The 13,591-nt window shown below is 44.6% G+C and overlaps 1 protein-coding gene across 1 annotated transcript in view; it reads right to left on the minus strand.

The window, feature by feature from the left end:
* Positions 1–13,591, minus strand: part of dnah9 (dynein, axonemal, heavy chain 9) — a 141,666-nt gene that overhangs the window by 74,623 nt on the left and 53,452 nt on the right. Inside the window, exons 37-45 of the mRNA XM_068304950.1 lie at positions 13,117–13,404; positions 9,976–10,186; positions 9,779–9,906; positions 9,455–9,563; positions 7,882–8,032; positions 7,216–7,390; positions 5,959–6,132; positions 2,838–3,045; positions 1,775–1,940 (exon numbers count right to left, since the gene is read on the minus strand). Of these exons, the coding sequence (XP_068161051.1) occupies positions 1,775–1,940; positions 2,838–3,045; positions 5,959–6,132; positions 7,216–7,390; positions 7,882–8,032; positions 9,455–9,563; positions 9,779–9,906; positions 9,976–10,186; positions 13,117–13,404 (1,610 nt within the window). The remainder of the gene's footprint in view (positions 1–1,774; positions 1,941–2,837; positions 3,046–5,958; positions 6,133–7,215; positions 7,391–7,881; positions 8,033–9,454; positions 9,564–9,778; positions 9,907–9,975; positions 10,187–13,116; positions 13,405–13,591) is intronic.

Raw genomic sequence — 13,591 nt, forward strand, 5'->3', positions numbered from 1 at the left:
TGGATCATATCGGGGCCCGGTGCTGACCAACTCTTCATCTTTGACACTCTTTCTTGGATGTCTGCCATTGAGATGGTTACTGGTTCTTGTTCTGGGAGGCAGCTGTGGTCAGTCCTTAGGTCCACTAGCCACTGGGCATCGGTGTTGTGTGATGCTTCTCTTTCCCATATGCCCTTCCAGTATTTCTCCACCTCAGCTCTTGGTGGGTCTGGTCAGATGCTATTTCCCTGCCACTGAGAGTACACCTTTGCTGGTTGAGTGGAGAAGGTCTTGTTTATTCTCCCGGCCTCAATCTCCTTGGTGTATCTCTTCAGTCGGGTAGCCAGAGCCGTTTGGCAGTTTCGAGTGCTTCAGGCATGGAGAGCTTGCTGTATTTCCTGGGTACCCCTTTATTCACCATGTTCCCCTTCTGTAGCTCGGCTAGCTGGCTGACTTCTCTCCGTGTCGCCTTTATCTTGGCCTTTAACCGTCTCTTCCATGGAGGGTATTGTTTGTTATGCCCTGTGTTGATCTTAAATCCCAGCATCTCGAGGATTACTGTTGCTGTACTGTGGATCAGCTTGTTGGTCTCAGTTATGTTCCCTGTGGGGATGGTTCTTATTGCAGCATTCACATCTTCTAGCAGATCTTCTGAAGGTACTTGACAACTTAGCTTCGGTATTTTTCGGAGGCTCCAGGTTTCCAGTTGAGTCACGATCTTCCTTCTCAGGTCAGCAGCTCTTGTATTGAGGCTGTGTATGTCTCTTGGGGCTTGGTACCCAATCTCGGATTGTGGGGGGGTGATATCCCCCCGCTGACCTGGTGTCCTGGCTCCCCCTTGCCGTAGCATTGTTGTTGTATTTCATCGATCTCTAGTTGTGACAGCAGTTTTCGGTTACGGATGTTGCAACACTGGGCTAACAGCTGTTTCTTTACATTACATTGAGTTACATTTAGTTACATTTATTAGTTACATTAAGGAGTAGTTACATTTAGTTACATTACATTGAGTTACATTTAGTTACATTTATTAGTTACATTAAGGAGTAGTTACATTTAGTTACATTACATTGAGTTACATTTAGTTACATTTATTAGTTACATCTGGTCCTTTGAGGACAGCCGTGATGCTGATGTGGCCCTCAGTGAAAATGAGTTTGACCCCCCTGCCTTAGGGAAATGATTTTATCTCCTCCAGCTTATCACAAACAGCCCCCTATAAATGTGCACACACACACACACACACACACACACACACACACACACACACACACACACACACACACACCACACACAAGGGGCTTGTATGCATGCAGATAACAGTGAGAGGTAGGGCGACAGGCAGACACCTCATGTTGCGCCCCAGTAAGCAGTAGAAGGGGGACGGTGCCTTGCTCAACGGCACCTTGGGAGTGCTCAGGAGGTGAACTGGAACCTCTCCACTGCCAGTTTATACTCTGAAATATTTTTTGGTCCTATTGTGGCCCCAAAAGACCATTACAATCTCCTCATCTTCAGTCGTTTATCCCAATCCGGGTCACTGTTATGCTGGGGCCTGTCCCAGCTGACAGAGGAAGGGTTCACCCCTTGACAGGTGACTAGTTCATTACAGGGACACACAGAAAACCAGGCAGCCACTCACGCTCACACTCACACCTATAGACTACCTGACCGTGCAACATCTCATTAAAATCACCAGCGGAGTACTGAAGTCCTCGTGAGACGGCCCAGACGTGCTCATGTCTGCTCACACGTACACTATGTATGTACGACACAGCTTTAAATGTACTCTCACCAGTGGTTGTAGTCCATGTGCTGGCGTATCAGGGTGTGGGGTTGAACCGTGCCGTATGCATCCACCTCAGGCATGTTCATGTCGTCTATGAAGTAAATCAGACGTCTGCTGCCTGGAGGTCCGTAGTTACGACCCGCTTTCTTCTCCAGAGGCTTTTCCAGAACCGCTGGAACATTTGGAGAACATTTGAGCAGAGAAGGTCGATTCATTATTTAAATGGGTTTTTATGTTTGAAATATGGAAAAAGTCTGCGGTACTAAGGTGATGCTCTACTCTTGATTGATGATCTGAAACTGTATTTGAATTATATGATTTTTTATTATTATTATCATTATTATTATTATCATTAATGATAATAATAATACTTATATGAATCTATGTATTTTTGTTTTTACCTTTTTTGAACTGTTTATGAATGGAAAGATATTCAAACTGAATTCCTCACATCTTACATGCATCACAAGCAAAAGACAAATATTTAGAAGCCATCACATGACGCAGTTCGGGGAAGTCAAACATACCTTATTGGACAAAAGTACTGGGACACCTGACCATTCCAATGACTCACGCCTTTCTTCTAAAAACGGAGATGATTGGTGATCTTCTCAAAAGGTTTTCTACTGGATTTCGGACTAACTCTGTGGGAGTTTCTTGACCGTTCACCCAGAGGAGCATTTGTGAGCTCTTACACTAATGTTAGGAGGAATGTCTGGCTCACAATCTCTGTGCCAGTTTGTCCCAAAAGCATTTCATGAGGTTCGGGTCACGGCTCTATGCTGGACAGGCTTTTACTTCCACACAAAACTCACCAAACCATATATATAATTCATTTGTTGATAAGAAATACGTATGCCTTCATTATTTAGGGGCTTTTTTTACAAAGCTGGAATGGATTGAAATTATTTTAGTTATTTTAAATGGTGAAAATGTTTTTGATTTACGAGCTCAGTCACAGAAACTCGTATCTCAAGCTACTACTGTATATTATTTTATCACACCCAACTGATTCTATATCACTGTCTAAACAGTGATATAGAATAATGATATAGAATAATATATTTACCTTGGAGCATAGCAGATGTGGTGTAGTAGTTAAATGGGACATTCTTGATCATGTATTTCTCTGGATTCAGTGATCCCAGTTTGTCACCAACCAGAACAGATTTTCCTGTCCCAGCATTCCCGACCAGCATGACGGGCAGTCGCTGTTCCAGGAGGCGGTCCATGAAGTACCGAACCCGAATGGTCTCGGTGGTATGAACCAGACACGCCTGCACATACAAGAAGCACACGTATGCACATGTATAAAATGAAGCATAGTGTATTTGCTTTATTTAACTTATCACTATGTTTTGTGAGATTTCACAAATTAACAGGATTATGGTACATTAATTATCTATTTGTCAGGCATTTATAGAGAAAGAACACCCACAACTTCTGACTTTCTTGACAATATTCAGCTTACAAAATAGAGATACTGGTATTACACATTGCATTTTTGCTTGAAAATATATCCTTAATCATTGATGCCAGATTAAGTGAGGAGTGACAATTTAAAACCTTTGACATAAGTCCATCAATTAGGTGGGAAACCACATCAGTCATATCTGTTTGGCATTCTGAGAAACAGCTGCTTGTCCACTCATCCATCTTTTGTTTCCTTCCCCAACATCCCTGAAGAAGTTTGTCTTTTTATCAATTTGCACTTGAAGCAGATAAATGCCCCAGCTAGACACTGAATCTGTCTCTCAGATGTTAGGTTGTGTTCAGCAGTTTTACTACAAACAGATGTTTTCAGGACGCAGGTTGATGAGGGCGGTGAGACTGTACCGCCATACCTGTCTGTCTTCTGCTTTGTGGAGCTGACACAACCTGGCATGCATTGTGATAATTCATCAGCGCAACGGAGTTAATGCATATGCATATGTCATTTTCATTAAGGCAATAAAGGAAGAGGTTACTACTCATTATCTACTTAGGTGTTGCTTCTAGGTAGGAGAATGTTAAATGTTAGATAACGGAGTATTTAATCACTGGGAAAATCTTTTTGGAATTTATTAAAACAGTTTAATTCCACCAAAACCTAAATGTTGCTTGTATCTTGTATAGTATTTATCCGTCACACCAATGTAGCCACAAGAGCACACAAGCCAGTGTCTTATTGTGCCGGTCCCAAGCCCGGATAAATACAGAGGGTTGTGTCAGGAAGGGCATCTGGCGTAAAACTTTTGCCAAATCAAAGATGCGGATCAAACCTATGACTTCCATACCGGATCGGTCAGGCCCGGGTTAACAACGACCGCCATCGGCGCTGTTGACCTACAGGGCGCCAGTGGAAATTGGACTACTGTTGATCGAAGAAGGAGAGGAGGAAAGTGCGTTCGCACGAAGAGAGAGAAGAGGAACACCAAGAGTATAGGACTGAGAGTAGGGACGTTGAATGTTGGAACTATGACAGGAAAAGGTAGAGAGTTGGTTGACATGATGCAGAGGAGGAAGGTAGACATACTGTGTGTACAGGAGACCAGGTGGAAAGGTAGCAAGGCTAGAAGTTTAGGAGCAGGGTTCAAGTTGTTCTATCATGGTGTAGATGGGAAGAGAAATGGAGGAGGAGTTATCTTGAAGAAGGAGTTTGTTAGGAATGTCCTGGAGGTAAAAAGAGTGTCGGATAGAGTGATGAGTCTGAAGCTAGAAATAGAAGGTGTGATGTTCAATGTTGTTAGCGGGTATGCTCCACAGGGAGGATGTGAGCTGGAGGAGAAGGAGAAATTCTGGTTGGACTTTGATGAAGTGATGCAGAGCAGACCTAGAAGTGAGAGAGTTGTCATTGGTGCAGACTTCAATGGACATGTTGGTGCAGGAAACAGAGGTGATGAGGAGGTGATGGGCAGGTTTGGTATCCAGGAGAGGAACGCAGAAGGACAGATGGTGGTTGACTTTGTAAAAAGGATGGAAATGGCTGTAGTGAATACTTTCTTCCAGAAGAGGCAGGAACATAGAGTGACCTATAAGAGTGGAGGTAGGAGCACACAGGTAGACTACATCTGGTGTAGACGGTGTAACCTGAAGGAGATCAGTGACTGTAAAGTAGTGGTAGGTGAGAGTGTAGCCAAACAGCATAGGATGGTGGTGTGTAGGATGACTCTGGTGGTGAGGAAGATGAAGAGGACAAAGGCAGAGCAGAGGACGAAATGGTGGAAGCTGAAAAAGGAAGAGTGTTGCATGACTTTTAGGAAGGAGTTAAGACAGGCTCTGGGTGGTCAGGAGGTGCTTCCAGATGACTGGACAACTACAGCTAATGTGATCAGGTAGACAGGTAGGAGAGTACTTGGTGTGTCATCTGGGAGGAAAGTAGATAAGGAGACTTGGTGGTGGAATGAGGAGGTACAGGAGTGTATACAGAGAAAGAGGTTAGCTAAGAGGAAGTGGGACACTGAGAGGACCGAGGAGAGTAGACAGGAGTACAGGGAGATGCAGCGTAAGGTGAAGGTAGAGGTAGCAAAGGCCAAACAAGAAGCTGATGATGACTTGTATGCTAGGTTGGACAGTAAGGAGGGAGAGACTGATCTATACCGGTTGGCAAGACAGAGAGACAGAGATGGGAAGGACGTGCAGCAGGTTAGGGTGATTAAGGATAGGGATGGAAGTCTATTGACAGGTGCCAGTAGTGTGATGGGAAGATGGAAAGAGTACTTTGAAGAGTTGATGAACGTGGAAAATGAGAGAGAACAAAGACTAGAAGAGGTGACTGTTGTGGACCAGGATGTAGCAAAGATTAGTCAGGATGAAGTGAGGAGGGCATTGAAGAGGATGAAGAGTGGAAAGGCAGTCGGTCCTGATGATATACCTGTAGAGGTATGGAAGTGTCTAGGAGAGGTGGCAGTAGAGTTTCTGACTGGGTTGTTCAACAGGATCTTAGATAGTGAGAAGATGCCTGAGGAATAGAGGAGAAGTGTGCTGGTGCCCATTTTTAGTGAAAGAGGACATGAAGGTAGTTGGTGTGAGAGAAGAGGATGCAGAAGACAGGGTTAGATGGAGGCAATTTATTCGCGACCCTTGAAGGGAAAAGCCAAACGGAGAAGAAGAAGAAGAAGAACAAGAAGATGTATCCGTCACACCATGAAAATATCGTCTGACGTTAAACCGGTCTGTTGGGTACCACAGCCTTAAAACCCCAGCCATACCTGCAGAGGTGTGTCTGCATCCATCTCAAACTTGGGCACCATCTTGGACCAGGGTTCGAATTTCTTGCTCTCCGGGTCGATGTAGTAATCGAACACCGTGCCCTGGGAGGGGAACTTGATGGTTTTGAACTCGGCCACCCACCACTTGCTGAACTCCACTCTGTAGTCGACCAGCTACCCTCACACACAGAAATACACACAGAGACACACACACAGACACACATAGAGACACACACACACACACACAGAGACACACACACACAGACACACACAGAGACACACACAGAGACACACACACACACAGACACACACACACACAGACACACACAGAGACACACACAGAGACACAGACACACACAGAGACACATACACAGAGACACACACACACACACACACACACACACACACACACACACACACACACACACACACACACACACACACACACACACACACACACACACACACACACACACACACACACACAGAGACACAGGCGGCCGGTCAATACTCTAAAATGACTTCCTCTGTACTTTCCCTACCCCATGCAGTACCTATAGATCTGTGCATTTGCTTTGCATTGGTGACTACATACCAGAGAACGAATAAAAGGTGACAACAGAGATAAATAGAGATAAAGCAGGAGCAGCTGAAGGATAGAAAATGAGGGCTGGCAGGTCTATCTACCTGTTTGACTCATCACCTGCTGGCTGGCAGCCCCCCAGCCCTCCTCCCGTCCCACCCCTGCCTCAGTACCTGTCTACTCCATTCCCCTCCAACTCTCCAGTCAATAAAACCACTTAGCATTTAAATGTATCTGTGATGGGAAAATAAAGTGGAGTACATTTGTACCGAGGGAAGAGCAGTTTTATCCCAAACCTGCGGATGGAAGCTCTTACTGTACAGCGGTAACCGGATTGCTTAGCAACCGCTCACGACGACTTTCCTGCCGATTTAAATTCAGCCAGCCGGTGTGTTGTTGAGCAGGAACAAAGTCCATTTCATTGTCAGATTAGGATCTCCCACTTTTGGAAAAAAAAACCCTGCCCTTTCGTCAGCTGAAAAAAACTTTCAAAAGACTTTTCATAAATAGAGACAGAAAGCTGTCCTGCATAAGAGCCATCAGGACAGGAATATAACAAAGGATACGTATAAATGTAATTAAACATTCAGCTATTTCAGTTGGGTTCCATTATTTTCTATCTTTGTGCAAACACTTAAAAAAGCATTTTTCATGTCCAGAGGCCCCCGCTGTACCTGGTCCTGGAACATGGCGCCCCCAAAGGCCCAGACTGCAGCAAAGACAAAGTAGAGCTCATAGAGTTCCTTGGCGCAGTCTGCTGGGGTGTTTTCTGGGGTCAGCAGACACTCCAGTAGGTAACACAGCATCTGGACCAGACTCTGCTCAGGGATGGGGATGATCTTCTTAAACCTGACCAAAAGCAGAAATGTTTCAGCACTAGATTCAGGCAGTGATTCTGACTCGTTTCTCATTCACCACACAAAATGAATATTGCTGTGAAATAAGAAATATAATGTTAATAATCGTTGATTTGACCATTATTCACAGGAAATGAAATAAATAGAAGTTCACTGTTGTTTTCTTCTAAGAATGACAAATATATCCATGAATATCAGCAAATTTATGGGCCGATCAAATGATTCATTTCCTGAATTTCTGGCCTGGATGTGAGGGCAAATTATTCTTTCCCTGATTCTTTCATCAGCTTCCTGTTATTGTCTGCTCAGAGGCAAACGAGGTGTCGGAGGAGGCATGTGAGGGATGGCGTCCAGTTCTTGTGAATCACTTCCTGTTTGCCTTGGCCAGCAGTGCCACCCCCACCCCCCCCCGCATTATGTCACGCCCCATCATCAAGCAGTAACTTGATACAACTGTAACTGCTATTCCACAGTGACACTGACCTGTTCGATCTGAGGGCGTCCAGGCAAGAGGGAAGGTACTTGTCAAAGAGGATGGTCAGGTTGGCTTTCTCTGATTGGACGTCTCTGCTGTCAATCCAGCTGGACACCGGGGGGTTCCAGCCAAGATCTGCCGGATTGATGTACAGGATGCCTGCAAAGACGTGCAGGAATGGATTTTAACATCGAGAGAAGCTACATCGTAAAAATAATACTGCCACACCCCACCCCAGCCCAAAAAACCAAAATATTATGAATTATTTATTAATTTAATTTAATTAAAATTTATTTTTTTATTTTAAACGTTTTTATTCATTATTGTTTTATTTAATTTAATTTAATTTTTTTTAAATTTTATTTTATTGTTATTTATTTACTTTATTTCAGACTATTTATGTCTTACTAGATATGAATGGGCTCTGTAGTCACAATATTTTATGCAAAACCACAATTAATTGTTAATTAATCTTGTAAATTTCATCTTTTTTGAATTAGGGATACCTATTTTAAAGATGGGTGGTGGGAGAGCAAATTATAACACTTTGGCTTTGTTTGGATTTCAATGATTCTGATTCCATTTCTGTTTCTGAACTTCATTTCTCTTCCTTGTCTATTCTAGATTCAGGTTGTCTTCAAGCAGCTGTGCTGACATGTTTCCCTTTGGAGCGTCGTGTTGTAGGATCACTGTTACTGGTTTAACTGCAGTGAATCGGCTACTAGTGTTAACATCTGGGAATGTCCATCCACAGAAAAACATTATTCAGTACTTCAGTATCAGCGATTAGGTATAAGTATAACTTGCTATCAGGTTGTTGAGAACAAGACTTTATTTGACTTTGATTTTTCACACATCTGACTGTGACACCTGCTGGTGATGCTGACGTTTGGCTCTGCTGACTGATAAGGAGGATGAAGGAGGCGAGGAAGACCAGTGAGACGAGTCAAACACAGCGCATTGACTGAATCGTGTTTAGTCATGTGAGTTATAGATCCTCCCTTGTACAAAATGTTTTTGTCACAAGTGTTTCACCGGACCACATGGGTTTATTCAGGGCGACAGAATGCCGTACATTCAGGCACCATTTGTTTGATCCAAGACCTGTTTGAAGGACCTGTGGAAGGTGGAAGTTGGATGCAACCACCACAGAAACGTTTGGAACCTACTCTTGTCTTCCAATACTTATTTGACATTTGGACTGATTTGGTCCACACTAACTGTGTCTGGTAAAAATGTCTATTTAACAGGTAAATACTCCATAAAGGTAATTAAGGTTTGTTTCTATGCTGAGATGAGCTGCGTGATGGAGACATACTGCTACATATTTAGAACAGAACACAGCTTTGAGGGATTAAAATAAGACTTTTTACAAAATATTGACAGATGTGGCAAAGTGTACATCCCCTATGGCTACTGAGTCCCTGCATATTTGGCGGTTTGACTACAAACCGAAAATAAATGTAATAAAATTACTATAATGCAATGTGTGCCCAGATTAAAGAAGATGAAGATGAAGAATACTTTAATGATCCCAAGGGGAAATTATTTAGGATGTGATGGAGGATGTGTTTGAGCTACCTGCTCTTGATACGGTGGCGGGGGTGGCAGTGCGGAGGTGGCTGATCTCAAATACCAGCCTCATAGTGGGGTTCAGGGGGATCCTCTCATTACTGGCCAGAGTCAGCACCTGACAGGGGGGACAGGGTGTTCATCATCTGCTTTCCTCACCTCTTTTGTGTTCTTTAAAATCTTCTCAGCATCACAGGAAAACTCGTCTTTCACTTTCTCGTCCTCAGAGTCCAATACCGTACCACTCTCTGGTCCCAGTGACGAGTCACCCTATCCATCTATTCATATCTGATTGCTTATTTAGAGATAATGCACCACTTAGTCATCAAATACCTTGTTGTCATCCATGACTGTGTTTAGTGACTCAATCCACATCGGATCGATATCTCCATCGAGAACGATCCACTTGGGTCCGTTGTGGCTGACGTTGGCGAGTTCACGCATGATGTTGGAGAACAGGCCTGCAGGGACGCAGATCATTAAATGTTTGGAGCCTATCATACGCTGTTCCTGCAGGACGCGGTAATCACCGTCTTTCCACTCTCTGGTCGCCGGGTTGATGATGCCAAACAGCTCATCATTGGTCACCGCCTTTGGGTTAAGGTCCGCCCACACTGGCCTGCGCTTCATGTTCTGATAGGTCCTCTGGAGCGATCGCATCACCTGACTCTTCCCAGTGCCGGCGTTCCCGATCACAAACACGGAATGACGCACAGCCAGCAGCTCCTCCAGCTGCACCACCTGACACACACACACACGCACGCACGCACGCACGCACGCACGCACGCACACACACACACACACACACAGATGAAACATCTCATACAAAGCTGTGTTTGAACCCAGCCAACAGACAAAAGCTCATTAAACCCAGCTCCAGCGCTGGCAGAACAAGCATGAAGCAGGGCAGTAGAACAGGAAATGGAAGAGCGCCCAGCCTCCAGGAATGATGGATGATGGGAAACAGCTTTAGGGTGATCCAAGAAAACAGATGATTAAATATTTGGAAAAGCATTTAAATCTCTAGTTGTGAAGTTTAATTGACAGTATATTAATGCTGCAGCCTGATTCTGTGTTCCAGTACATCTGGGGAATATTGGTGGATGTAACAGAGACGATTAGTGAGAATGTTAAAGTAGATCCAAACAAAATGGATTTATTTCTTTAATTCCATTTTTTTAAACTTTATTAACTAAGCAATAAGGTAGGGGTGTCAAAAGTCATTTTCACCGAGGGCCACGAGGGGGTCATGGAGGGCAGTGAGGTGGGGGTGGTAGAAACTATCAGTACCTGGGACTGCAGCTAGACAGCAGACTGGACTGGTCACTCAACTGGGACTGTGTGTACAAGAAGGGGCAGAGCAGGATGTACTTCCTAAGGAGGCTGGCCTCCTTCAACATCTGTCCTAAGCTCCTTCTCATGTTCTATCAGTCCGTAGTCTCCAGTGTGCTGTCATACGCCATTGTGTGTTGGGGTGGGGGGGCCAGGAAAAGAGATATGGACCGTCTGAACAGACTCATCCGCAGAGCGGGCTCAGTGGTCGGGCTGAGCCTGGACTCTGTGGAGTCCAGGCTCAGCCTTAACTTCAGGACCATGTTTAAAGTTAAGGCCATCATGAACAACACCCCCCCCCCCCTGCACACCACCTTCTCCCAGCAGAGGAGCACCTTCAGCAGCAGACTGCTGTCACACAGCACCTCCACAGAGAGGCTGAGGTCCTCCTTCGTGCCCCGTGCCATCAGGGGGTACAATGACTCTCTCAGGAGGAGCGGGGGGGAGGTGGGTCAGCACGAGGTTGAATGGATTTAATTTCATCTTATACTGTTTATATTTTACTTTAATTTTATACTGTTTATATTTTACTTATAGTTTAGTATATAAGTCCTGTTAATGTTGCATGTGTCTGTTAGTGTAGTGTATCTATCTATCTATCTATCTATCTATCTATCTATCTATCTATCTATCTATCTATCTATCTATCTATCTATCTATCTATCTATCTATCTATCTATCTATCTATCTATCTATCTATCTATCTATCTATCTATCAATCAATGAATGAAGAAAAATAACATCAAACACAAGTTAGGACATTAACTTTGTTCACAAAGTTTTTCTCAAAGTTAAAATGGGTTTGATTACTGAATTGTGGGAAATGTAGTGTCTATTTATTTTTAGACACTGACCTTTTATGCTCTTGCAGGCCACATAAAATGATGTGGAGGGCCACATTTGGCCCCCTGGGCCTTGAGTTTGACACATGTGCAATAAGGTGAGACTAACTGGAATTTGAGAGCATGATGTCACTATTTGATGCCTGACAGGCCCATGAAACCCATTCCACTAAACAAAGCTATATCTGCCTTATCGTGTGAGCTCTGCACAAACATCATTCCTTACAATGAAGCTCAAACATCCAAAGGAGGCTACAGGAGAACAATGAGGTGACACACACGTGAAAAACACATGATTACATCGCCAATGCATACGGTGTAGTTAGATTTATAATTGAGAGAAGTTTAGATCATTCCTGATGATCCCATTTGTCTTGCATGCGCTCCCCTTCAAATGTCACTCACATTTGAGGGGGAGCGTTGACATTTTCTGTCAATTCCTGTGAGCCAGTCGACACCATGGCGTACAGTATACCAGAGAAACAGAGTGGAGGAGAGAGCTTTCCTCCCCGCTTCCCCTCTAACACACACACAGAGCTCAATCAATGCCATCGATCAGACTCCTCGCCGCTCCCGCTCGCCATCCATTCAGCCCGAGTGCAGACAGCCTCGCCTCCTCTAAAGCCCCAGCTGATTACCGCCTTGATGTGGGGAGGACAGATGCTAGCACATGCTAACGCTAAAAGTATACAATCTCCCTCACCCCCACCCCCGCCCGCTCCTCCCCCTGCCTCTTTGTCTGGAATCAAAAGGTTGGGTGCCCAAATAAAGGAAGTAAAAGTTCAGACTCTGGGGTTGGATGGTTGTTATTGACTGCTTTGCCATTCTCTCTCTCTCTCCCTCTCTCCACCATGTTTCTCCTCCTCTTTGTTTATTTCTGTGGCTGTCTCTCACAGCGTTGGGGTTAAGTGGCGTGGTGCAGCGCCGGCCCCCATTGATGGAGTGTTATTATGTGGTTCCCGTGTCTATTTGACCTGAGGCAGATTGCACTTATTTCCCCTGGTCCTGCGTTCATCTGTCTCTGACATATACCGCCTTCTATCAAGTGTGTGTGTGTGTGTGAGTGTGTGTGTGTGTGAGTGTGTGTGTGTGTTTGTATGTCACATAATGACTAGAATTAGGTCAGCAGCTCGGGCACCTGAGTTCTCATCGCAGCCAACCGTTGGCTTTGTGCAATATTTACCCAATTCATCCAGATGCGGCAGACTTGTCCTGACACTAATGTGTATTTCCCAGTGGAACATTATGACGTGAGGTAAATAGCTTTTGGAGAGAACTAAGATAAATCTAAATGAAAGTGCTACAACTGTAATATCTGTCTAAACTGTTAGAGATGAAGCCCCCACATCGGGACTTCACAGATAACTTGTGATTTTGTTTGCCTTCATCTTTGGCTTGGCAACACTTTTTTTTTTCCAGCTGTAATAAAAACACAATGTGATGAAATGAAGCGGAGAAGCGTGTCAGGAGGCGACTGAACAATCAGGTGAACCCTACCTTCAGTACAAAATTGTCCTCTGCTTGTAGCCTGAGGTCCAGGATGGACTCCTTCACGTGCTTCTCGAAGTCCAGGTCTCTCTTCCTGGGGACGTCCAGCGCAGGAAACAGGTCTCCGATCAGCCCCATGAACACGGGCATGTCATCCGTCACGATCTTGGGGATGTTGAAGTCTCTCAGAGCTCTCATCAGGACCTGGTCCTCTTCTCGGCCAGGGTCCCCCCTCTTCAGAGAGCCGGCCACCACCAACACGGATTTGATGGCCCGGAGGCCCCAGTCGTAGTGGTCCTGATGGTGGGAGTCAGAGACATCGGACGGAAGAGCACTTCTTCATAAAGTGTCAACATAATCTTGGATCTCGTCTATATGGTGAGGGGACGTTTTGGTTACAGATTAGTTAAACCTTCAGCTCATCACCGTGGATGTTGTCAGTCCACCTAAGATTCATCTGTCTCCATATACAGTACATTCATAA

This window comes from Antennarius striatus, chromosome 21 (genome assembly GCF_040054535.1).
Source record: "Antennarius striatus isolate MH-2024 chromosome 21, ASM4005453v1, whole genome shotgun sequence".
Taxonomy (NCBI): domain Eukaryota; kingdom Metazoa; phylum Chordata; class Actinopteri; order Lophiiformes; family Antennariidae; genus Antennarius; species Antennarius striatus.